Consider the following 27,468-nt stretch of genomic DNA (forward strand, 5'->3'; position numbering starts at 1 on the left):
TCCTGTAAATTCCTATGAGATGCGCGAGCGTAAAGTACTTTCAAGCTTCTAGGTTCTAACAAACGTTGTTGCTTTCAACACTTATATTTATACTCAGTACCGCATTACAAATTTGCAACGTACAGGCAACGGCAAATAAATCAATGGTCACTTGGTGAGCAGTGAAACACCGAATTGAATATGCATCACATGGCCCGTGAATCGTACCAACCCGGGCAACTGAATAAGATATGCAATGACTACCCAAAAATCACTATCCAGCCATAACTTCACGCAGATGAGTAGATGAAGCTCTCATGGGACAGATTCACCCCGTCTTCCTCTGAATGCCACAATAATGACAAGTGTAATTGTAAATGCAGAGAAAGGAATTGAGCACATTTAACATTATCGCTGAATGCCCAACCAGAATTATCTTCTTTCATATGTAAATTTGCTTCAACCAGGCAAGTATGTAAAAGCAAACATTGACCATGATACGAAGCACCTATTTCTTAGCCTATGTAATCCTTCTCTACATTTCTCTTGCACGGATGTAAAACTTGTTAAAGACTTGAGAGCTGACTGTTGAAACCATTTCATTTCTCTTGCACGGATGTAAAACTTGTTAAATACTTAGGAGCTGACTGTTGAAACCATTTCATATTCACTTGACTTCCTGTTCTTCGAACAAAGGAAGAAAGCACCTCCAAGACGCTGCTGAAAGTACAGAAGAACCGACAACAGTATTGCTCCACATGGTATGGCAATGTCCCATGCGAGGCTGAAGAGATCATCATGAGGGTTTGCATACCTGTAAGTTGGTCTCAAGCTGGGCACAAAATGATTAGCCCTGAACACATCATATACATGAGGTAGTGCACGAATTAAGGTGCTTCCAATGTAAAATCCTGTGGACAGTGCTTTTACTTTGGAGCCTGAGCATGCATTCAAGATAATCTGAGGGAGCAAGAACCCATCAAGTATTAATCCCCCATATGACACAAGGTCCTCCCAGAATGCATGTCTATTAACCCGGGGTAAGCGAGCAATTTTTCTAAGCATCCTTCGGTTGCTGTTAGATCTCATGTGAACAGCCCAAGTTACAACTGCACCTATAATGTACAACGGCAAGCATATCCAGATCACTTTCTTCTCAGCAGCCCATGACTGATCTTTGCTAACATCTGCAGAACGTGCAGACCATGCTAACTGAAGAAGCCGTAACTGAAGCAGAAAGGTTACCATAGTAACGATTCGCACCATAACTTCATTAACCTCAAGCCAACCACCACCTGAAAGTGGAACAGTCTGTTTGTTGCTGTTCTTGAAGAGGGCCTCAAAGTTCAGTACAAGAGGTATCATGTAACCCAAAGAGAGAACTACAAGCATGGTGATTGACATTGCAGGAAGCGCTTCAGGAACCTTCTTGACATGAAACAGCTGCACAACAATGAACAAACAGGATAGTGTCATTGAGATCAGTGCCATGGTGCTTTCCAAGTCCATTCTCCATATCGACTCATCCACTTGGTCAATGTACAACCCATACGAAGCAATGTCCAGAGGTTCAAAGAAAAGAGGGTCAGTCTTCTTCCTCAAGCTTCTAATTGTTCCCTTCACGTGCTGTGCTACTTTTGCATCCAAAGAGGAAAACTGAGCAGTTACAAGAATTTCACAGTCCGACGAGATATTAACCACCCGACAAGCAATCATACACAAGGAGCCTGTCTTAGCATCATAAACACCCTCTGCCGAGATATGCTGACGACGAAATGTTTCTAACGACCAATTCCCAACATAGTGAATGTCATAGCTGACATTAAGCAACCTTTGATTTGTCTCCGTCATTTTATCTAAGAAATGGTCTGGAGAAACCAACGAATTCCCATCATATAACATTGACCCAATTGTGACTGGTGACGCATATCCAGAACCCCCTCCTTTCTGCAAGAAGAACCTGAATGTTAAGTCCCGATATGAATTGCTATCAGGGAACTTACCCTTTCTCTTCTTGTTCAAACCATAGTTCTCATAATACTTCCTTGCCTCATCAACCTTGGTGTAGTTATACTTCAGACCCAAAAGACTGCCCCTAAAGTATGGAGGTATTGTACTGGAGCTTGCAGCTATGGCCTCACCACTCTTCAGGCTCGCATTCCATACCAACCCTGCAGAAAAGCTCCGTTCCTGTAGTGACCACACTGCTGGGAACCAGAAGCTCATCCCTATCCCACACTCGCCAACCGCCAAATCCGCACGGGAGGGTCCCGAATTCACAACGTAACATCCTTTCAGACACAGTCTACTCCTCTTCTCGTCCCAGAAACCCTCCACAACCATGGCCTTCTCACCAAGCATAAAGTAGTATGATGATGCATCTTTCTGGTTCGAAAACACCACATATGCTCGCACGGCGCCATCATCGGCGCATCGCATCCGGTTGATAAACATGAACGTCTGGTGAATCCCCAGGGAGGAAGCGGTTGACTCGCTGCCATTGCTGTAATCCAACCTGAATGGCGCCTTGAAGAGCGAACTGAGGTGGGCACATGAGAACTTCCTACCTTCGAACAGCTGGAGGGCGTCGAGCCTACCGGTGGGCGACGGCGGGCAGGAGGCGCTCTCCGCGTACGAGTAGCCCTCCTCGGCGTAAGCGACGAGAGAAACTGGCTCGAAGAAGCCGGGGGAGTCGGTGCTCTCGAGGCTGCCGGTGACGAAGGGGCGCGTCAGGTTGGCGCGGCCGGGGTAGCGGACGCGGAGCACGGCAGAGAAGAGGTTCACCGCCGTGCCGTCGGCGGTGCGGCCGGAGCCTGTTCCGACCATGCAGAGCTCCCCCGAGGCCGACGAGTAGTACCCTTCCAGGCCGAACGTGATGGAGCCCCGGCGGCCGACGAAGCGCGGGAGGCGGGGCCGGAACCGTGGCGCCTGGCTGTCGTACTCGAAGAGGCGGTGGCGCCCCCCGAATGGCGGCCTCCTGCGGCCGCCTGACATGGTGAGCATGGCGGAGACGTGGAGGAGGGAGGCGTCGGTCGTGCGCACGACGGAGGAAGGGAGGAACGAGAAGGAGCGGGGCGGGGGGGAGGCGTCGGGGCCGAAGAGCCGCGTCCCGCCGCCGGAGAAGTATCCGGTGGGGAGCTGGAGGGAGCGGAGCACCGGGGCCGGGTCAGCGCCTCCCCCGCCGCCGCCGCCGGCGAGGTCCGGCGCGGAGGGGAGGCCGTGGCAGTGATCCGAGTAGGCCGCCGCCGCCGCCGCCGTAGCCGGGATCAGCAGGAGTACGGCGACGAGCAGGAGAGGGTTAGGGTTTGGATCGCCACGCGGTGGCGCCATTTGGGAGGCGGAGTGAGATCTCCACTTGATCTCCACTTCTGCTCCAATTTGGAAATGAAATGGAGAGGACGAAGGTTACCGCGTGGGAGCAAAACTTCTGTTTCACCGAAATTAAGCAAAAAATAACTGTTTATTAACGATTATTGCATCCATTTTTTTAAAATAAACGAGTATTTAGATGAGATATGTCCCAGTGTTACAAATTGGATGAGATTTTGTCTATATTTGTATTAATAGGATGTGTTGTATTTAGTACTGGGTTTGTTTAGTTTACGACAAAGGAACTAGAAGAATAATTAACGAGTAAAAGTTTATATACGTGTTATTGATATAAAAAATGCTGAAAACCAAACCGTGACGAAAAAATCTTAATACTAACTTTAAATTTAAGTTTTAATATTTAACATAAGTATAAGTGAAAAGACGTGGATATTTGTCCATTCTCTGTGGAATCTGTCCGAGTAGGCTCAAACAATACGGTTTATTTGGAGATGTGAATTTCAGGCGGTGAAATTCAAACGAAATTTAGATGAATTTGTAAACCCTGAACACACTGGTGTAATGGCACGCAGCATCACTCGGTAGTAACAGGTAGCAGGGCATTTAACTTGTGCCACTATGTCTCAAACAAGTTTAATTATTGCCACAAACATCCTCTCATGAAGTGGCAAATCTCGCCCCTCTGAATCGGCAAAGTGTTAAATATGACTTTATTTCTGTCTAAACCGGTGTCGAGGCATAGCCCATTTTCTTTTAAATGATTTATAATCTGTTGATTAGCATAAATGCGTACTGGATCGGGTCATATTTTACTTTCTGGGTACATGTGTTTAGTTGTTGAGACTTCAGAGATATCCAGATATGACACTCTTTAGTTGTGAGGGTTCTTTCTAGAAAGGTTTATAGTTTAGATGGTGAAAAGTCCAACTTTTCGGAATTGTCCGTACAACATTTTACATCATAGTCTTTTCACGCATGCTTACGGAGATAAGTCAAAATTTAAATTTTTAACTTTAACTTTAAATTTGAAATTGACTTGGCATTCTTTTTCATTGTAATTTATTTTTCCGTCAAATGCTATTAGATCGGTAAGAAAACACACACGTGTATATATATATATATTATTTATAAATTATTTTTTATTTACAAATACGTCATTTTATTTTTTTATAAAAAACCAAAAAATGACCTCAGTCAATACAGTAAAAGGATATGAATGATCCAATTTCATTGCCATCTGGGACTGAGCATGAGTTAAGAGGTCAAATCTCATCAAACAAATGTGAATTGTACCAAAGAAGTTAAGATAAAATATCATCAAACTGCAGCTGCACAGAGCTTCCAGCAAAGCGATACCTAATAGTGGTTGCTTCCAGCAAATGCAGTAAACTTGACGAGAGCAGTTAGGCCAAACGGGGCCTTACCCCTATGAAAACCATTATCAGTTGTTCCTATTAGCTAGACGGGGATGGAGGTGATAATAAAACAGCACATTATGAGCACTTCTTTGTCAACGTATAAACAACTATATCTTGCCTGAGCACTTGTCCTCACTAATCTTACGGCGAACCACATCAATTGTGGTAGGCTACGTTTTTTTAATGATGATAAAAAGATTATTTGATTTATTATAACTATTTAATGTTATAAACGATGGAATTAACTGCTTTAAAATTGAAGATCTACTTTAAAAATATGATATGATAAGCTTTTATATAGAAACTTTAATAAAAAAATATCATTTAACAGTTTGGACAGTATGCGTGAAAGAAAAAGCTAAGCAAAAGAAGACAGGCGTATTATACTTCTTTCTTTGCTTTTCAAATCAACAACGAAGTGGGCACCCCGTGCAGTAGAGACTAGGATTGGATAGAACCATGCATGCACAATCACAAACCAGCTGATAATCTAGCTGATAATCCCAACGTAGAAGCAGGGATCTGCTGATAAAAATTCAAGATATTCTTTCTTCGGAAGTCCAAGATGCGGCGTCAATTACATACACAGCGGATGAAGGCTTCGCAGGTATAGATGACACCCTCATTCTATTTCAAAAAAAAAGAGAGAATATATTGCCCCTAAAGACAAACACGGGTATGTTGTTTATGTTTACCAGGGCAGCTACAAGGGTATTTACATAGGCTACTTTAAGAAAACGGTTAGACTTAGATTCCGGGGGCATAATGAGTTGAGGCTCCTATTTCAAAAGCGAGATTATTACTCCCGTTTATGAACCACGCGAGGCTATCTCCTTATAGCCTCAGTGTAGTGTCTGCTGGAGCTCTAGAAGCCGTGGATTTCTTCGCCTTCTCAGCTAGGAATTTGTCACAGTCTGCTCCCTTGACAGTGAACTCCATGAGAAGTTCCTCAAATAATCTTTTCAGCGCGGTCTTAAACCTCGCTGAGCAGCTCTTGTCACCCTCATCGACATCCTGCACTCCATTGCCAACAAGACACCCAACTTGGGCGCCGTCAAGGTAGGCTCTGCAAGCTATCAGGATGCTGTGGCCATACTTGCGGAAATGACCAGCAATAAAATCCTCAAAATGCTGCAGAAAATGCATACATATTAAATTTGCAACTGTGAAGGTAGGGTCTGAAATAACAGATAACAACAGATATTTTGCCCCTGATCTCCTTGTTTAGGCTTATAAACCAAAATTCGAATTTTAAAACTTAAATTTAGAGTTGATTTGGGGTTCTTTCATCGTACTTTATTTTCCAGACTTTCTTTTTAGATCACTAAGAATATGTATATAAAAGTTTTAACCACAAATTATTTTTTATCGTTAATTAGCCGTTTGCTTATACTTAATTTGAACGAAACAATGAGGCCCTTCCACTGTAAAACCACATCAGTAAGATAAATTCTTCACTAGATGTACAGGTATCTATTATAATGAGGACCCCGTGGCATGCAACTGCACAAGCACGACAATAGTTTCCCCATAAGTCACTCCATTTATTTGTATGTGGCGTATGTTCGTTAAGCATGGAGAACAGGGAAACTATAAGAACAAAAACTAGAAGGAAATGATCACAATGTTAATGTCTAAAAAATGATTGAGATAATGGTTAGTGTGATTGTGTAAATCTTTACCACTAAATAATACCGATGAAAGGAACATACGAGGGCAAAAAAGAGAGCACATCAACATGATATTCTGAGATGATATTGCAAGGAGAATTTAATGGAGGAAATATTCCTCAAACATGAGAGATTTTACAGTGCATGTCTGCATGTCTGCTACAGTACGAGTAAAATGTCAGGTATTAACTTGACAATGCCACATTATGGTTTTGAGCAGCTGTAGTACTATAACGAAAACAAAGAAATAATTTCCAGGTACTAGGATAAAAACAGACTCATATTTATACCTTTGGTGGATTTCGCAGAGAATACAACATTGTCCTGCAGGATAGCAGGAAAGTATCTTCATTGTAAGTTAATGAACTCCTCTCCCCATGAGGTGTGTTAGCATGTTTGGCATATCCAGGCTCATTGAAATAAGGTTTGGCATTCAACACCAAAGCCTGAATTGAGACCAGGACCTGTAGCATTGTTGAATTGGACGGATTCCACATCTCACACCCGCTACCAGACCAGGTGTTCAAGAGGCTAAGGCACACCTTCCCACAAGCATACAAGTTTGGATTAAGCCGCAACCCACCAGATCGATAGTTCACCAGCTGCATAGTTACAAATTATTGCATGGTACTTAAAGCTGGCCAAAACATTATTGATGCTCATTAAGTCAATAAATCTTACTGGAGGCACACTTGGATAAAGAGGAGGAAAGTAGATGTCAAAGAAGAAGAGACCGTCATGATAGGGAGTGCCTGCTGGTCCCATAATAATAGCTCTAAGCAGGTCCATTCTATCCTCATAGGCCCTCACGAATATAGTATCTGTAAATTTTGGACAGAAACCCAAGTAAATAATCATAAATGGACCTCATGAATGTAGTATCTGCCAATGGCATGATCACATGATGCATGGCACTTAGCATAAACACTGTACAAATAGCCGTTCATTAAAAAAAAAAGAGTATATGAAGCAGCAGAATTACCTGGTAAATCTTTTTCTAGAACTTTCCACTCATGCTGAATACGCTTTGCCCATTCTTTTGAAGGCTGTCAACAGGAAAACTTAGTATTGGACTAGCAAGAAAAAGAATAGACAGAAGGTACAAAAAACCATTACCTTTTTAACTACATGAACCTTTCTTAACTCTGGCTTTGAATAATAATGATCGCTGTGATCATCAACAGTATCAAATTGCTTAAATGCATTGTATTTTTCATCAACTCTATCATCCAAAATGTTCACAGGTTTGGTCTTATTTGTCATCTCCTCTGCAGTCCTCCGCAGCCACGGTAAAGAGGCCTCCACACCAGGAGGGATATCCAGATCATCAAACTTGGCAGCCAAACTGAAGTTATATTCACTTTCATAAACTGCGCTATCATAATCAAAATCATCGTACTCATCTTCATCATAAGCATAATCTTCTTCAAATGGCTCATAAGTGTATTCATCAGTACTGTTGTAAACTGGGTTCTCTTGAAATATTTTAAGGCCACCAAATAATATATCAGGGTTTTTTGGCGTATAGGTACTTGGCCCAGCAATTTCACCAGCCAAACTACTCTGGAGTTGTTACCACAGAAAATAAGTCAGACTCAAGGCATACAACAACCCAAAAAGAAGATAGAAGACATGAGGAAACTCACATTCGCATGCTTTAGCCAGTCTATAGGATATCCAACAGCTTGCTTATTCTTATCAACTGATGATTTTTCACTAATAATTACAACTCCATCAGGATCGTCATCGCCATCAAGTTCAATTACTTCATGAGGAACAACCTATTCAGCATATAAAGAAACTCAAGCCAACCATTTAAGATTTCAATAACATACTATTCCAAAATTGTTACAAGCAAAAAAAAAATGATCATAATGCAGAAAAACACAGCAATGCCGAGTTCATAGAACAAAAGCTGGCTTGGTAACTGCTAAGTTTTCCTCTTCATATTTGCCCCCATTATGTATGTTGGGAGTCTAAACTAACATCCCAACAGACCGGGCGGAATAATCAGGTGACATGCATTTTTAGTTTCCAATCTCTACTACCAGATCACATACCACCCCTAGGTTAACTGCAAATTCTAAACTAGATGATGTCTAAACCAGATTAGAGAAAGGCACCAAATAATTGGACAAATAACCTAACAGACAGAGAGAATAATCCAATGATCATGCACTTTCAGTCTGCTCATCCACTCTGGAACCGAAAAAAAATTGCACATGTGAACACCACATTTCACAAGATCTCCAAATAATAGATAAAACAAGGATTTCTTTTTCTTAAGCAGTGAAATGGTAGAATGCCACTCAAATCCCCAAGATGCCCCACCCTAGATTTACTTCAACATGAGTTCTAGTAATTCCATCATGAATCAGGACTCAACTACTTGAAATCCATAATTACAAAGGCTGAAACAGGATGTTACTCTAAAGTCTAGACAGTCCATAATGCTTCTCTCCTGCTTGGTTTACCAGGCATTTCAATACAATCAAACCCTAAGAAAATTTAGTATTGCAATCATAAACTATAATTCAACAATCATCCTACAAAAATAGCCCTACTTAACACCATACAAAAGCCACAAACCCCACTTGATATACAAAATTGAACACATATCGGTCAAAATTCAACATATCAAACTGCTACAGCCAGTCCACCACAACCATTTCCAGGCACAGTCAAAGATCATCACTTAATCAGCCCACACGATTCTAAGGAAATTCCCTAGCATATTACAGCCAATCAGTCCAGATAATACTTCTAGGCTATGTAAAGCAACAAAAAAAAAAAAACGTTGCGTCAATCGCATAACCTGGAATCAGCACGTAACCATTAAAATGATCACCCCATCCTCCCTCCCGCATCGAGCAATCAAGCGCCCCATTCACCCCCACCGCTTCCAATTCCAACACAACCAAAAATCATGCGCCACAAACAAGGGAGGGGGTAGCGAGGCATCTTCCCACATCACCTGACCCCGCTTCCGCTTCTGGTGGCCCCCGGAGCTCCACCCCCCCGCCGATGCCGCGGCCGCCGCCGGTGTCAGTTCGACCACGTCGGGATCATCGAACGACGAGCTCCCCGCGCAGAGGTAGCCCCTGCACCCCACCCACCCGGAGCACCAACCGCACCACAACAAACCACGTCAAAAAAAAAACAACCGTAACGGAAATCGCGGAAACGGAACAAAGAGCGGCGCGCGCGGCCGATCGGATCGGCGGAGACTCACTTGGGGGCGTGGGTCGCCATCGGCGGCGCGCCCAATGCGACCGCCGCTCGATCGATCGCCGCCCCCGCTAGGGTTCCGGCGAGAGGAGAATTTGGGGGAGGGGGAAGGAGAGGGGGGGGGGGGGGGGGCGGGTTGGGTGAAGGGGAGGGAGTGAGGGAGACGAAGCTATTTATTGCGATCATCAAATCAATTCCGAAAGGGGAAAAAAAATAAGTCCTACGTGGCGGTGTGGGTTTCGGAGCAAAAAGTTAGCTTTGGAGGTATCCACGTGAAAAATAATTTGGCGCTTTGGGGGAGCCACTGGCAGGTGGGCCCGGCTCGCATTTTAGCAGGCAAGCGGTCCCACATCGTTCACGTGCGTGCCACGTCAGGTGAAAATATATCTGGGGAGAATAAAGGCGGTAATAGGACCCATTACTCGATATCCGACGGATATTTATCCCATTAGGATAGCTAAATGTGTTAGATTTTATACCCATGGATATTTTAGTGAAAAATTTTTATACCCGATGGATAATTGGGTTTGGGTATGAGTAGGTAATATCCATATACATCATCCAATGAGTACCCATTAAAATAAATAAAAATAAATTATATCATTTACCTATAAAAATTCGGTCCAACATAAAAAAAATTCTAATTATATGGTAAACTTTTAGCCAACTACTTTTGTGGTACTCATTATTTATTGCTAAATTATAGCACAAAACTACAATTGATATTGATTTTGTATTGTTATTTTTATTGTATCGTGGGTAATAATTGGTTGTGGATTAGTCGTGGGTAAAAAATATCCACGTGGGTATGGGTATGGGAAAAAATTACACCCATGAATGTAAATGGGTAATCCAGTGGGTGAAATTTTATTTCGTGAAGGTGGGTATGTGGTTGTGGTATCTATCAGGTATCTGCCCATTACCACCTTTAAGGGAGAATCTGAGAATGGATGGAATGGAATACAGCTGGTCGGAAATGAAGAGTGCAATACATATCAATATTTTCTAATTAAAAAAACATGAATGGTGTATGATATGAATAAAGTTTAATATCCATGAAATTTAACCACGACATGTTCTTTTCGAGTTAAATATCCACAAAATTTTACCACAACATGTTCTTTTCCTCTTAACATTTTAGACTTTTCATTGTCACGCTCTCGAAGCACATAAAAGATATGTTTCGTGTAATTTTTTTTATAGAAGTTTTTAATTTGTAAAGCTAAATTCTAACTTTATAATAGTTAACTCAATCGTTTGTACTCTCAAATTGTTATCACAAAAATCGAATATAGAAAAACCAAAGTGACTTTTAAAAGGGCCCAAATGTCAGATAGTATCTTGCAACACAAAAAAGTTCAACTACCGACTTTCAGAGCCAGCATAACTGCTTAAGCGACGTGAAATTTTACTACTGTTTGATATCCGTACATTGCAGAAATTCATTTTTGAGTGCAAAAGGTGCGTATGAATACTGACGATTCAGGCAGATGACACCAGTTGGTGCATGAATTTAGAGGAGTTAGTGTGGGCAAGAATGCTGCTTGGTCTCAGTTAATGGACAAATTGGAAAGTAGTGCAGATGAGCCGATTCTTCAGAAAGTCGTGCCATTGGAAGTGTGATAAGATTAAGATAAGAATGATGGATTCTGGAACTGCATGCATTTGGTGATGACATATTCAGAACATCAAGATATTCAGACCGGTTTTTATTGGTAAAAAAAAATCACTATTTGTGGCTTCAGCTTTTGTTACCAGCTATCACATTTCATCCAATAGTGCTATATTTTCAGTTGCATATTCTAAATCTCAAGTGCCGAACATGCTCCATTTCAATATTTTAAGGAGTGAGGTCCTCTAACATGTTTAAGTATGGTTAGTCATAGATGTGGCATCAAACAAATAACTGATTAATAACGTGTGACACACATTTAATTTGACTTGGTAACTTGAGGCATGCAACCAAACACCTCTTAAGAGCGTGCACCTGGGGCTGAGGGGTAGGGAGATGCGTGCCCGCATGGTTGTGCGTGATTTTTGTTTGTGTAGTTAGATGGACCTACTTTTATTTATTCAGTCAACTTTTAGTTATCTCTTAAAGATGAACCAATTAACATATCAAAATCTAGTTGGCAATCCCTAATAAAGAAATTTGGATGGAATTTTTTAGCATCTCTAGATCTAACATCCTCGTCATTTCGCTTTTGCTTATACTTATCAGCCAAACTTAGAATTTCTTAAATTTAGAGTTGATTTTGTAGTTTTTCACTATAGCTTATTTTCAGTGTTTGCTTTTAGATTGCTAAGAACACATATATAAAAGTTTTATTCACAAATTATTTTTTATTTGTAAAAACGATGTTTATCTTTTTTTTCCAACAAAAAATCAAAAGATGACAGCCTAAACTACAGGACGAGCAGTCTGTGGAGCGGCATGTAAAGTTTGGTATTCAAAAGTCAAGCAAGTTGGTCGATGGTAACGTAGATAAATTTTAAAGACGACCTCTTTTTGGTGCAGCCAAATAAAATGATATCATATCCACTTGATTGCTAGCGTCATGCCATATAATCATTCATTCATCCATCACGCCGTGTGACCTCATCAGTTTGCTGAATCAATGGAGACTCATTCATCATACCACCGAGATTCGCGACGATTAGACAACGACCAGATGATCTGAAGAACTCACGTAAAATTCTCCAGATTCATCGTTCAAAGGAAAAAAAAATGAAAATTGACGGTGCTTCGTTGACAGAGAACCAGAGGCGGCAAGGTTCTTGTTTTCAAGATTCCTAACGCAAGAAATGGTTAGATTTCTTCCTTTACGATCATGCTTGATCACGATCGTGGTCGGTTTTCATGTCTACGGTGGCCGGCCGGCCGGCCGGCATGCCCACCGATCGCCGGCGGTGCGCCGGTGCCCAAAGAGATCGGTTGTCTTTGCACGATCTTGACGATGGTGATGAAGTCACGCAGCGCTTCATGCGCCGCCTCGCTCCGGCGAGCTAGGGGACGGCTTCGAGGGCTAACGGCTCAAGGCCTTCTTCTCCGGCCTCGGCCAGCGCAACCCATGATCCATCCCTGCATTCACCGTCTACGGCGGCGCATCTTTCCTCCACTCCGGCGAGCTAAGGCGGCGAGCGCTCCAGGGACGACGAGATCGAGTTGTTCTTCTCCCGCTTCGGCCAGAGAAAACCAGCGAGCCTCAACCGGTCAGGTCAGTCTCTCTCCCCTGGCTCCGCTCATTTCAGGATCACGGTCAAAGTAAGCCCCAATTTGAACTACCAAAATTTAGACTGGATTTTACCAGCTTGATTAGTCTCCAAGTTTATGGGAGATGAAAAGCCACAAAACTACCAGCATCGATTAAACAGAGCATTGAGGAAATCATGTGATGACAAACCAAAACAAAGCTGTGATGACAAGGGAGATAACAAAACTGGAATGATTGACAATTTCCAACTAAACCGTGAGAAACATATACAGATACCAGCTGTGTTCATATTTCACAATGCAATATCCCAAGTACTCCATGGTACAATTACAGCAGATAGCTGCTCTGTCAGACTGTACAGGCAGCTACCATTTAGAATTTCAGATAAGCACACTTACAATTTTACATTACACTTCACATACTCAAGATACAACTGACCCACAAACCCAACCACATCAGCTGCCTCTACCACACAACATACACAGCACAGTGTAAGCACCATACAACCTAGGCAGCATTTTATTTGGGTACACACAAATCTTGCACATATACATACAGCATACTGGTATATATAGGTGTTCCCAATTTTGTCGCAAATATACAACACCAGTGTAAACAAACACAATTCTATGAGTCACAGGCTGCAGGGGATGCCAGCTTCAGAGAAGGTGGCAACGAGCTTCGGCAAGAGCTTGCCAAGCATGATCTTGAAACCGGTTGAGGAGTTCTTGCATCCATCGTCTGATATGTATGCACTGTCCCGCGCATGTCCAACAAGATCGCCGCCAAGATAAGCCTTGCAAGCATCCAGAATGTGCGGTGCACGACAGGTGAAGTGCTCCTCAACAAACTTCTCAAAATGCTAGAACAAGGAAAAGAAAGAACTATCAGTATACACGTCGTATTTCTTAAAGAAGTGACTCTTACAGCAGACCCAGTTATATATAAGATAAAACATACTAAACTCATGTGAAACTTTTGGTAGATAAGGGGACACTATTGTATTGAGATCCATCAATGCACATCAAGCATTACAAACTAAAGCCATAGCATTCTTAATCATGAACAGAATTTAGGTTTTGGTTTCATGATATTCTAGACTTGTTGAACTATTCTTTTTAGCCGGGTTGGCCGCAGGACGAGGCCAACCAAATCTCATTAAGATTATGGAAGAAAAGTTTACAAATTACAAATTAAATCGACAATACATTGCGGTAGAGCACATTGTGCTGGAAATTAGGTGTATAAAAAGGTATTTTCAGAATATATTTTTTCCCTGAGAATCCATAGGAGATATGTATATCATTTCAATTAGGAGAAGAAAAGAATAGTATGCATACAATGATTTTTATTTTGAGAAACTATCGTGTACCAAATTTCCAGAGCTGAGACGAACCTTTGGTGGCTTGTGTAAAATATACGTCATGGACTTGCACGACAGCAGGAAAGCATTCTCATTGTAAGTGATGGAATTCTTCTCTCCATCTGCTTTCCCCATGAATTTGTCATAGCCAGCCTCATTGAAGTAAGGCTTTTCATTGAGAACAAGAGCCTGAAGGGATAGCAGCAGTTGAAGAACAGTCGAATTTTCAGGGTTCCACACTTCATTACCAGTTCCTGCCCATGTTTTGAGCAGGCTGAGACACACTTTGCCTGACTCATACAAGTTGGGGTTCAAACGAAGGCCACCAGAGTGGTAGTGAACAGACTGGGGAAAGAGGTTAACAGGATTAATTACTGTTCAGCAGCAAGAAAATCTGGACTGTAGGATGCAGTTAAGAGCAATACAAACTGAAGTACTTACAGGTGGTTCATGAGGATAATCAGGAGGAAATAAAATATCGAAGAAGAAAAGATTGTCATGGTAAGGTGTTCCAGCTGCACCTACAATGCAAGCCCTCAGGAGGTCCATCCTTTCTTCATAAACTCTAACATGAATACCATCTGCATAATAGAAACAAAGCACATCATATACGTGCTGTACAAGAAATTACATCCAACAAACTAAAAGTGGTAAATAGAATGAGTTACTGTTTTCCTATGTAAGAGTTTTTACAAGAAAACTTCCAAGCAAAAATTCCTATACCATTGTCCTTGTATTTGCAAATTCTTGTTCCATGGCTAAACTTTTCTCATAATTAACTGGTAGTGATTTATTAAATAATAAGAAGTCACATACATGATATAACCAAAATGAATTGTGAATTTATAACTCCACTCATATCCTTGCGTGCTCATCAATGAGATTGATTATTTCAGGGATTCCCACATGCAATGCTATCCTGTGGAGTGTAGAAACTTTTAACTTATTCCTATGTTTGACCACAAGTATATAAATAACATATCAATTAAATATAAGGATTGTCGGTATTAAGACATGCTAGCTCGAAAAAATTATAATAAACATATTCCAAAATACCGATTTAATGTACTAAAGAGTTGCAACTGAATATATGATACAGTGAGAGACAAACCAACCTGGCAGATCATTTTTTAATATTGTCCATTCCTGCTGTATCTTCTTCCCCCAACCTCTTTTGACCTAGCAGAACAGAAAAAAAATTATGACACTGAATTGCATATACTCCAATAGGTAATACGCGTTGCAGTGTTTCTAAAAAAAGGAAGAACAAAAGTTGCACTGGGTAAACTATTACATTTTCGTGGCCATTTTCTTTGACAAAGTGATGATCAGAGCAGTCGGTTACAACATCAAATCGCATGATATTTTCTGAAGATAATGCTGGCTTCTCAATCCCTGACAACAACTCCATGGCATGTTTCTCTTCTGAGAGATCTTCTGGAGATGGCTGCAGTTCTGCTGTCGTCACAATTTTATACTGAGGGTCTACAGTGACCTGAAAGAACGCCGTTGTCTCAGAACTCTATGAAAATTAAACTAGTGTTCTCTAGCCAGAAATAGAACTTACTGAATTGGAAGACGTTGAATCGTGAGCACCAAACAAACTAGAAGCCACGTTTGTCAGAAATTCAAAAGCTGTCCTGGGAAAGAGGAAAGCAGTGGCTTTGCACAAGGATCCAGTGCAGTCTCCAGGAGACTCTTCCAGATCATTCTGAATGAAAACGTTAAGTCATTGGTAAGATTTCAATCCATACAGTTAAGAATCATACAATGGAATGTGTAGAAAGAAGCAAACCTTTGTATCCTCAAGGTGCATTTTCTCCTGATCAGCCATGTCTACCAAATCATCAGTTGTATGTTCCTCAATCACGGAATCTAGAGAATCATCTAGAATCCTATCCAATGCAATAACTTCAAAATGCTGAACCTGAAATTTGTACAAGATAAGTTATGCTATCGATAGTCTGACCAGGAACAGATCCATGTTTCATCAAAGTTTGGAAATGAAACTGGTATGAAGCAAAGCAACACTTCTGTAACAAAATAAAGAAAAGCAACAAAAAAGGAAGAAAGTTTCTCAAAGTTAAGCTTACCTTAGATATCACACCACTAGCCCATTGGACTTCAAGTCCTTCATCCTTGTACCCAAGAACTTTGCCAATACATGATAAGAAGGCTGAGTTATCTAAGCTCCTCCTGCTAACTGCTGCGGTTCCATTGGTGGGATTTGCTTCAGAATTTTCTATGTTCACAGCTGACCTGATAACAATTTCACCAGTGCAGAAGGAGAAATCTGGGTGTAATACTAGCTCGTAAGCACTCACAGTCTCCTCAGTCGGTCCATCTCCAGAACTGGCAGTATCACTATCAACTGAAATAGCCCATTTTACCTTTACAGTCCGCTCAAGTGCATCTACACTTGTCACTATCCCAGTCCGTTGGCATCTACCATTATCCTCAACCGTCAGTTTCTCAAGAACAAATTGCCCAGGCCAGAAATCATGATCACCAAGAGTGCTCACAGGAACCAAACTTTGAGGTTCTAAACCAAGAGATGTACTTCCATCTTGCCATAAAACACCAACACTGCTCTTTGTCTTCGCAACAACATATGTTTGAGAATAATCTGAACCATAAGTACCGAAAGCCTTTTGAGTGTCAGAGCTGGACTTCCAGGGTGTACTCATGAAGCAAGATTTGTCAGAATTTTCCCAGAGGCTTCCTTCGTGATCTGAAAGAGTGCACCAGTCACCCAATTGCCAGTTGGCGTAAGGGAAGCATGAAAGCAAGGTGAGCTTCTTTGGGTCCTGAAAGCTTGGAGGACTTGATGATTGACCCCCCCAAACATTTGTTACTGAGGTGATCCAGTTCACATGGACCAACCCAACATCGACATGAGACACAACTCCTTCATCTCTACTGGCTTTCCATGATCCACACAACCATGTACCCGACTTTGAAATGGAGGGATGAACAATACTCACACGTTGGCCTGGATAGTAAAAATAGGGTGCATCTTCAAAAAGGATTGGAGGAATGGGCTTCAGTACCTCCGAATCCCTCAACAGCATTTCACACCTTGCCCCGTCATTGAATACAACGGTGACCAGGTCAAATGCCCTGATCACCCGTCCAATCCATGGTCCCATCACCACACAATCACCCGAAACAAAGGATCTAACTCTTGAAAGTTTCTTGCTGTTGACATGTTTTATTATGTCACTGGAGCTTGTCTCCAAGTCTACAAACATGTCAACTTCAACTACACGGCCCAGTTGACCAGACGGGTCAGCCGCTGAGCAAACTATGTCTCCATGCAGAAACCCTCTTTCAAAACTTAAAAAGTTATCAATCTTTCCAATGCTCTCGTCCAAGCTGGACAAGATGTTCTGGGCATGACCACAGTAAGTAAGTTCACATTCTTCTTGATCTTCTTCACTGTCACTTGTTTCAGCGTATGACTCACTGTCTGAGTCTATTGCAAATAGATCCATCCTTCCAAGCACTGAAACAAAGCATCTTCTCATTTTCATATACAACCAGACAAAGATAAAATTGAAAGGAAATATTATATTAACTACATCCTCACCTTCTTAGGATAGGAGCACTGATGTAGAGAGTTGATAAACAACAGAACAATCTTCCAGGCTCAGAACCTGAAAGCTTCCAGGTTCCAGCTGCTAAAGTACAAAGGTAACCAGCCAAAACTCTTGCTGAAAATTTGAGTCAAAGACAGGAAATAAGATATGACAACGAGTGAATATATATTATGGAAAATGACAGCACACATTTAAAAAAATACACTAATAAAAGGATGTATTACCTTGAACTGTTCTCGACTTCCTGATGTTCAGTATTTTACTGAATTGATAACAGGGAAGATTGATATTGTGGTACAATCAACGTGTGTACAGTCGGTACGATTGAGTGCGAATGCTAAAGGACAATTACCACAATATATAGTTCCAGAAAATAATGATGTAACCACTAATTTCCAGAGGATATTTGATCCAAATATCTAATATGAATAGTGGTAGAGTACCTAGTGCCAAAGGAGATTTGCCCAAAGAGCAATCTGAAGCTACAGGTAGTGCCAAAGGAGATTTGCCCGTAAGCAATCTAAACTAAATGCCAAAGGAGATTTGCCCGAATAGACAGACTATAGATATGTATTTTGCCAAAGGAGATTTGCCCAGCCGAAGGATTCTCTCAATAAGGAGAATATGCTCAGGATAATCGATCGATAGGAAGGTGCAACTGCCAAAGGAGATTTGCCCAAAAACAGGGAATAACTTGTCACAGGTGTTAATTCCTAGAGAGATAAGACTGGCTGAATGATTTTTTTTTTTTTTTTGCTTTGGATGATCAGAGGACATAAGTGGCCATAAGCATCAAATCTCATCAAGAAAGCAACAAATATAACAAGCTTTCATCAGATATGGCTTCACTTGCTGAGATCACAAGAATACGATGGTCTTTCAAGTCTATTTGCACTGATCACCAGGCCCTGCAAATATGTAGTGACAATTTCAGTCCAATTGGTCACAAGCATCCAAATTGAGAAAGATATTAGTAGTATATTAGATGCTTTAGAGCATAATCACACCAAAAGACATTATTAGCTACCAAGATCAAGCTCATAAAGATTTATGTGCTACTACAAATGTTTGTGGTGGTAGTCATGGATCCACATTTAAGATCATTTGCGGATGGAACCCCTTATATGTATGTGTGTGTTTTGATCTTTTTGATGATCTTTTTTTTAAGAAAAAGGATCATCTACAACTCTACATATAGGTATATGAATGGATAGTTTCATGTGGCTTGATGACAATATGCAATTTTTACAAATTTAGGTTAGTACAAATAACCTTGTACAAATACTTTAGTATGATGACTCGACGGAAATTTGAGTTTCACAAGCAACTACTCATGTACTCATGGATAAGCATTTGCAGCTGTACAAACAAAAATAGGTAGAATATGAATCAACGACTACTTGTTGATAGTAAAGGTATCTAAAGTCAAATCATAAGTCCTGTGACGAACGAGAACGAATATTTGCCTGAAAGAGTCAATTTTCCCTTTTTCATGCATATTCTTGTGATGTTTCTTACCCAAACAGGGCATATACACATTTTCACTATTCAGGAAACATAATGAATAGCTAGTTTGCAATACAGCATACAGGATGTTACAAAAGAAAGTAAACAGTCTACAGAAAGTTCATGGTTAAGCATTCTGCAATATGATCCCTACTTAGCAGTCAATCGAAAGTAAAAGCAATCATTGGTAATTGTAATACCAGCTTAAGGCTTTAAACTGACACAAAAGCTATTGAGGTATTAGTAGAAAAAGAGGTGATACAAATATACAATCGAACTGCATGAAAGAAAAATCAGATACCAGTCGTTGGAAGAAATCTAAATTGAAGAATATTACTCAAAATTTCTGCATAATTACAAGGTTAGATCTTTACTATTAGGAAAACCAGATATAGGGGTCAAATCAAAACAGATACTACAATGAAACATGTTACATCTGAAAGTCCATATAAAAGGATTGACACACGAGGCAGGAACACCAACAGACAATCATGCCCATATTATTTAACGCAAGAAATGATCGATCATAATTTAGACGAACTGGTAGGTCATCTAGAATCGGTAATTTTCCCTTTTTCATTTTGACTTGAAGTTTGGATGTTCCCATGGTAGAAACAACAGTACAGACAAATATGAGACATTTCAACATCGAAGTCCACCATAATAAGCAACTAAAATATAACCCGTCCAAAAAACCATCCTGGTAACTAATCAAAATATCAACAAACTACTTTCCGTGCTAATTACGTTCTCCCAAAACCCATAGCAAAAAATGGCGCGAAAACAATTTGTAACACCCACAAAGTACTCACATATGACAAATCTCCTCCAATCCAACAGTTCTAAGTCTGACAAAAAACATCAGACGCATTGCTATCAAGAGCTAACGAGGAACACCTGATTTATTTTTTTTTAAGACTGCGATTTTTAACCATGTAAACGTGATGGCCAAATCGAGACAGCACAAGAAACTCTCCATTGAAGCGCAGTTCTTGCAAACGAGCACAATACGGCAGGCTGGGTGGCAGCCGCCGCTGCCGCCCAGCCTCGCCGGGGCAGGGGCGGCGCGGAGGGCAGCTGCCGCCGGAGATCGCCGGGGCGGTGGCAGGGAAGGAAAAGCCGAAAAGAAACCAAATTCGAGAAGAGAATGCTATCCATTACCTGAGACTGTGACAAGCCCAATCCTCCACCATGCCAGCTCCGCGATTCCAAGCACCCCAAACCCGATCACCGAAGAAGAAGAGGAAGCTAGGCTCCTCTTCCCCAACGCCTCAATCCATCCCCGAACCCTTCGACCATGGCAAGCAAGCTCCTTTGTTCCTCAACAGCTCCAAATCCTCGGAGAAAATCAAGAGCCAATGAGGCAAATCGCCACCACCAACAACAACCCACCACCTTGCACCAAATCTCAGCGCACGGCGGAGCTAAACTGGAAGGAGCCTAGAGAGAGAGAGAGAGAGAGAGAGAGCAAGCTGCTGCTGCTGCTGCTTCTTCTTCTTCTTGCTCGGTGCTCCGCTAGGCTGCTGCTCTCGTGATGGTGCTGGTAATTTCTACGGGGCGCAAAGGCTTCGCCTTTTTTGGGTGCTCCTCCTCCAAATTCTTTTGCTTTCTTTAATTGGGCCACCAAAATTAATTCCTAATTGCGCTAATGGGATTCCTCACCGCCACTTTGGTGCTTTCTTCTACTACCACCTTTTTCTTCCCCAAGAATCCAAGTGCGAATTTTCATTTGGACTCGTTTTCTTCCAGCTCCCATGCTCTCTCACTGTTTGCTCCTGCCACTAGGGTGAAATGATGTGTGCCTAACTGCGCCAGTAATTTAAGACAGTGAATTTGTTAGTGGTTAAGTTAATGGGATTGATTATGCTGCTGCACCATTGTGCATTCTTTTCCTTCCCCTAAGGCCCTAATGATGAGTTTGAGTTTCTCCTTTTTGTTTTGACTTTATGATTGTTCTGGAATTCACATCTTTGTATTAAAATTTTTCCTCCTTGGTAATTTCGTAAAGCGTCCATCTTTTGACTTATATTATGAATAAGCGAAATGGTATATTTATAAAATTAATTTATATATAAAACTTTTATATATGTTTTTGACGATTTAAAAAGTAATACTACAAAATAAAATACAATAAAAAAATTAACTTCAAATATAAAGCTGAAAATTTAATTTTTTTTCTTACAAGACGAGGTTGTAATCTCGAGTAGTCAGCTGTCACGTGATCCCTCTAGTCACTTCCATACGATACGGCATTTTAGCCATAAAACTACTATATGATTTATTGTAATTCTACGGTTAGAAACGTCAAATAATACTGAGGATTTTTATGTTATCATAAAACCTAGCGAACCGAAGCTAAATAATTCACGTAGATTTTGATTTAATACGTAACTCTAAATTTTATTTATATAGATAACGTCATATGTAGTGTATTTGGATTCATATGTAACTCTTATGTTCATTTCTATAAGGTTTATATTTCATATGCAACTCTTATATTTTACTTCTATACGTTTGCTTTTCACATACAACTTTTAGCTATATAATTGTATTTTGTATACTAACATACTATCAACGGAATTTTATTTAAAAATATTATTAACATGTTATTAATATTTTTTGCATGTATTATTTTTTAATTACTGCATATATTTGTTATTGACATGTGGGTCTATTGGTCCTATTGTCTTTTTCTTCTCATAATAAATAGAGGTAGCAGAGTGGTTGACATGAGATCCATAATTTTTTTCTTTTAAAAGATAAGGTATAGGTAAAAATAGGGAGTTGGTGGTGGTATCAGATTCACTGCCACTAGCCACCAACTCTGAAAATGTTTATAGGAGTATAGATATAAATGACTACATCAGTCAATCCACACGCAATAATCTAGACCCACTGTGATCTGATAACTCAAATTTGCTTCTTTTTTTAATGTGGTAATTTATAGCCTCAAGATCAAATATGTGGATTCTTTTAGAGTTATTTTTATAAATACTGTCTTGGATTTTTAGCGTTTAACGCTATTTACTTTTTATATGTGTTTGATTATTAGTCTTATTTAATTTTTTAAATATGCAAAAATATAAGTTATGTTTGAAATACTTATAATGATAAAACAAATCACAATAAAATAAATAGTAGTTTTATAATATTTTTAAATAAGACAAATTATCAAACGTGTGTTCAAAATTCAACACATCCATCATTATAAACCGGAGGGAGTAATAGTTGCTACCTCTATTCCAAAACAAAACTTCATTTTTAGCCCATCTTGTTATCCTATAAAGACTTTATTTTTAAACAACTATTGCACTAGAGTTTGTTAAAGTATGGGACATATGTATTGATTTAAAAAAGTAAGGGACAAATACACTGGGGTTTGAAAAGTGAATGACATTCTAGTCTTTATACTTTGTATAAGTATATGTGAGATATACTAAAAATAAAATCTTTCTGAGATGGGATGAGTAGGTAATATATGGATTGAGATCTATAAAGTATTTTTTTTTCAAGCTAAAATATGGGCCCAAGAGCACGCGAGGCCTACATGTGAGAGAGAGAGCAATACTGTAGATAACTTAAGTGTCATAAAGGAACATGTTAATATGAACAGTGGTACGGTTTTGATATACAAATTTGATAGCAAATTATTACTCAAAACATCTGAAAACTTCAATAAAATTGCAATGCTATGCATGCTCTTTCGAGGCAAATATACGCACATGCATTTTGACTGTTAGTGTAATAAATGCATATAGATTAATTGGATGCAAATTGTGTTGTGTTTTGTAAAAGAAAAAAGTCATTATCTGTGTCTTACTAAATTCCGGAAAATATATCATTCGTGTTCTCAAAAGGATAATGTTTTGGACACTGATACAATCAAATGGCATATTTACAAATAAAAATAATTTATAAATGTTATGTTATATAAGTGTTTTTAGCGATAAAAAACCAAAACTGAAAAATAAACTCCTGTGAAAAAACTTCAAAATATCTTCCAAATATAAGTTTACAAATTTAAACTTTGTCTTATAAGCATGCAGAAGAGAAAAGATGGGCTCTAAAATGACAAGTAATCGAGGGTAATTGATGTACAGTACTTAAATTGTTAGAGTAAATTTCATAAGACCTCATGTTTTGAGGCACGCACAACACAAAACCCCACGATAGATATTTGTTTTAATAAACCCTATATTTTGAGACTAAATGTTTCAAAGAACCCAAACAAAATTTATCAAAAGATTAATTTTAAAAATGTTGTTAGAATCAGATGTGTTTGGCATGATAACCGTATGTTAACTAACGGTAAGTTGACTTCTTTAAGAGACTCGTGATAAATCAAGACATCACATAAAACCTTTATAACCATACACAAAAAGAAATCAGAGATTTTACATACATACTAATTTTCTGCATTTTCAGACTAAGTTCTAAGCTGGCTCAACCTATAATAACAAAACAAAGAAAATTCATTCACTTCTCATTCGGAAACAGGATGCAACGCTGTCTGCATTCCATACCCCTGAAAGTGCATCCAACCCTCCTTTACAGGATCCCGGGATCGCATGCAGAATATCCATCCACACGGCTGCTGAATTCGCCGTCCAAAGTGCAGCAGCACAACCTCACCTGCATCTGCCTCCTTTCGGTTGGTCAGCTCCTCATCACTTCCTCGCTTTCTGCACTAAAATTGCTCAGTTAGGTTTTCTGAACATTTCTAGACAAAACATCCACCAAATGGCCATGTTTAGTGCTGCAGCAACAGCAGCAACAATTATAATAAATAATCACTTGTTAAAAATTCGGTGGAGATCTTTGATGTGTCAAGACCTGAAAGACTCCTTTCCAGCACGACGCCGACGACTGAAACAATGTGGCTGCATTTGCTGGTTGCTTGCTAACTGCACTTGGCTTTCCCGTGCTGATTGTTGCCTGAATGTGCAAGGGATCTTGTGATGTGTCTCCTCTTTTTAAGGTATCTGAACAGGATATTCCAAATCCCAGGGAGCAAGCAATGCAAGAACTGAATGTTGATAGCGAAATGGGAGGGATAATTTGCAGGATATACCTGTGTGTGTGTGTGTGTCTGATCGAGCTTTCTGTCAGAGAACGTGAGCTTTATTACAGCCACACCTTTGCCATCACTGATGGTAAGATCATTTTCTCATTTGACTGACGGATTAGTAAGTGTGTTGCTTTGCCTGAAATTTTAGGCTAAGCAGAGAGACAGTGGCCTTTTCTCGTTTGTCCGATAGATTGATCAGTTTTTCTCGTTTGCCTGACAGATGAATTTCTTATCTTAGTTGATTTGTCCCATGTTTATACTTTAAGATTTGAAGCTTGACAAAGTTGGGTTAATTACCTGTCTCTTTTCATACTTTGTCCGGCCAAACCCGACAAAGAAGAAACTGGGAATAGTCACACCATGTACGAAGAGACTGAGCGTTTTCCGCCGGTAATATCACTGATAATAGAATACAAATAACCATGGGAAAACACTATTTCTTAGGCAGTTGGACAATACGACGGAGTGCATGACAAGGCTTTTTGCATAATTCCTATTTCTTAGAAATAACTAAGGGGGTGATTCCAAACAGAATATTTACAAATAAAAAATAATTTCTGAATAAAATTTTATATACGTATTCTTAGCGATCTAAAAGTCAAGACTGAAAAATAAACTTTGGTAAAAAAAACTCAAAATCAACTTTAAATTTAAGGTTGAAAATTTATATTTTGGCTTATAAGTAGAAGTGAAAAGATGTGGTGTAAAATATTAAAATTTCGCACCAATGATGCTTACCTGTGGTATATTTTCTTTGGTCATAAATATATGATGTTTACAATAAGATTAGAGATAATCTAAAAAATATCATTGATAAATGTTTAAGTCTAAAAAAAGTCATTGATGAATGCCGGTTCTAAGAAATATCATCGTATAAACGAATTTGTCTAAGAAATGTCATCGTCGTTGGGATTCCGTCTATTTCTGTTGTTAAGTACACTGTTCATACTATAGCACTTAACGGAAAATGTGACGGAACCCTAACGACGATGTCATTTCTTAGATAAATTCGTTTGTACGATAGTATTTTGTAGAACTCACACTCGTCGATAACATTTCTTAGAATTAAATGTTTGTCAATGACATTTGTTAGATTTTCTCATAAGATTATATCAAACTTTTGAAAGTTTGACCATTTATAATTTATCAAATGTTTACTTTTACAATGAAAAATGGTTTGCTTAGATTTGGGTTAAAAAAGTATTACCATGATATCATAGTCTTCTTTGATTTTACAAATTTATTATAATATATAATTAATAGGTGCCCTATAATGCTCTATAAGTAGAATTATATAAATTATTTATCTTTGTAATCCATGAATTAGATCTAATTATACTAACATTAACCACTGATAGTAATTTTTTTCCATTGGTAGTAGAACCCTAAATCAAACGGTCAAGATTCTTCTACCGAAGGTAATACTAGTATTAGAATACTACCCGGCAAAGAGCATGGTAGACAAGCTCATTAAAATGGATAAAGTTTTAAAAGTCAACTAATTGTGTTCTTGTCAGCAGATTATTATTATTGACTTTTATGTGCAGGCTACTCGAACTGCTAAACGTTATATTTTCTATAAAATATTTCAATATAGAAGTTCATTATCTCATTTTATAGAGTAAATTTTTAATTTTATAGCAGTTAATTCTGTTATTTATACTACTAAATAGCTAACAAAAAATAGAATTTTTTTGATCTTTCATCGCTAGAAGAACAAGGTTTGGATGTCAATATCAATATATATATATATATATATATATATATATATATATATATATATATATATATATATATATAAGGTTTTGTCGAAAGGAATCCTAGGAGTATCCTAGTTGAATTGATGAGATGGTGTCGTTGTACCGATTACCACATCTACCATCAGAGTTTGGGTGCTCTTGGCTTAGGTGTTGATTGTTTGGCTTTTTAGACAAAAGACGGATGATGTTTTTACGAATAAAAAACAATTTATGAATATAAACTTAAATATGTTCTTAACGATTTAAAAGCAAAGACTAAAATTTAAACTAAGATAAAAAATATTAAAATCAACTTAAATTAAATTTAAGTCTACGATTTTAAATTTTGTTTTATAAGCAAGGCAGTTAAATTTAGGTGCCTGTTTTGTTTAATTCAACTGATTAAATCGTTTCCGGAACAAAATTTCCAACTCGAATTCTCCCTTTTATTATCCATAAGTGACTGACTAGTCGTACGCATGAATCGATCAGCAGCATGTGCTGAAAACTTCTGTAACGACATCTTTCCATGAAGCACCCAGTATTTTGCAAATTTTGCTTTATGTCAATTACGAACTCTAACATCATCCATTCACCTTTTTTTAAAAAAATTTCTCTGAGAGGTTTTCTTGTTCATTTGCAGCTGCGTCACTGCTCCACTAGTGCCAGTGGAGCGATAAGGTGATAGTTTAGTGCCCCATTTGACAAGTATGAAATCCATTTTTTTAATCTTGCATCATTCTCTGGAATAGCTCTTACATAGTGCTAATCAAAAGAACAAGGGTGTGGCGAAATGTCACCAACGTGGAAAGCTAAGAGCATCTTCAGGAGAGTAATCAAATTATTCTATATCAAACTCTAGCAATTATATTAAAAAATGACTTTCAAGAGACTACTAATATGACTTGACATGTCATGACTAAACTTGTTCTCTCAATAGCCAAATCTAGCAAGTCTTCCTCTCATCAACTTGGATGGCTATCCGTATGTCCGACGTATATTTTCTGGAGAAATATAGAGAGTGAATATAAAGAGTGGATACAGAGAGACTCTTGAGGTTGTTGGAGTTTTTATATTTTGGACAATGGTAACGATTTAGATAGTGAGGACGAAATATCTGTTGAAGTGCATGTTAATTTAAAAGTAAACTGTTTTTATATTAATAGCTAAATTAAGATTTGAAGAGACAAATTTTAGCCATGCTCGTGAAGATGCTCTAAGTATCTGTCATTAAAATGCAGATCTATTGAGCTATTGACACGTCACTGCTACTTGCATGGACACATCATCAGCTCTAAGTTGTGTGTACTCGTTGGGTAGTTCTAGTAAATGAACCTTCATTTGTCACAATCA

General features: G+C 39.2%; 2 protein-coding genes across 2 annotated transcripts; both read right to left on the reverse strand.

Moving 5' to 3' along the window:
* Positions 1 to 23: 23 nt before the first annotated feature.
* LOC102704064 lies at positions 24 to 9,740 on the reverse strand. Its single transcript, XM_040524396.1, has 9 exons — positions 9,630 to 9,740; positions 9,372 to 9,498; positions 8,044 to 8,178; positions 7,514 to 7,960; positions 7,380 to 7,443; positions 7,079 to 7,218; positions 6,688 to 6,999; positions 5,564 to 5,858; positions 24 to 3,350 (listed from the first exon to the last, which is right to left on the reverse strand). Exons 1-9 carry the CDS (start codon positions 9,647 to 9,649, stop codon positions 616 to 618), a joined length of 4,275 nt encoding a protein of 1,424 aa, XP_040380330.1. The 5' UTR covers positions 9,650 to 9,740; the 3' UTR covers positions 24 to 615.
* A 3,367-nt stretch (positions 9,741 to 13,107) lies between these two features.
* LOC102715856 (probable ubiquitin-conjugating enzyme E2 24) lies at positions 13,108 to 17,730 on the reverse strand. The gene is made up of 8 exons (XM_015837429.1): positions 16,297 to 17,730; positions 15,999 to 16,130; positions 15,771 to 15,914; positions 15,498 to 15,698; positions 15,319 to 15,382; positions 14,645 to 14,784; positions 14,237 to 14,548; positions 13,108 to 13,702 (listed from the first exon to the last, which is right to left on the reverse strand). Exons 1-8 carry the CDS (start codon positions 17,728 to 17,730, stop codon positions 13,475 to 13,477), a joined length of 2,655 nt encoding a protein of 884 aa, XP_015692915.1. The 3' UTR covers positions 13,108 to 13,474.
* Between the last annotated feature and the right edge of the window lie 9,738 nt (positions 17,731 to 27,468).

This window comes from Oryza brachyantha, chromosome 5 (assembly GCF_000231095.2).
Source record: "Oryza brachyantha chromosome 5, ObraRS2, whole genome shotgun sequence".
NCBI lineage: Eukaryota > Viridiplantae > Streptophyta > Magnoliopsida > Poales > Poaceae > Oryza > Oryza brachyantha.

Coding starts and splice junctions, on each gene's coding strand:
- LOC102704064 (XM_040524396.1), bottom strand. CDS start 9,649: ATGGCGACCCACGCCCCCAA. Junction 9,499..9,629: donor ATGGCGACCCACGCCCCCAA/GTGAGTCTCCGC, acceptor GGTGGGGTGCAG/GGGCTACCTCTGCGCGGGGA. Junction 7,444..7,513: donor AGGTTCATGTAGTTAAAAAG/GTAATGGTTTTT, acceptor TCCTGTTGACAG/CCTTCAAAAGAATGGGCAAA.
- LOC102715856 (XM_015837429.1), bottom strand. CDS start 17,730: ATGAGAAGATGCTTTGTTTCAGTGCTTGGAAGGATGGATCTATTTGCA. Junction 15,699..15,770: donor ATTCAACGTCTTCCAATTCA/GTAAGTTCTATT, acceptor GCGTTCTTTCAG/GTCACTGTAGACCCTCAGTA. Junction 14,549..14,644: donor ATTATCCTCATGAACCACCT/GTAAGTACTTCA, acceptor CTCTTTCCCCAG/TCTGTTCACTACCACTCTGG.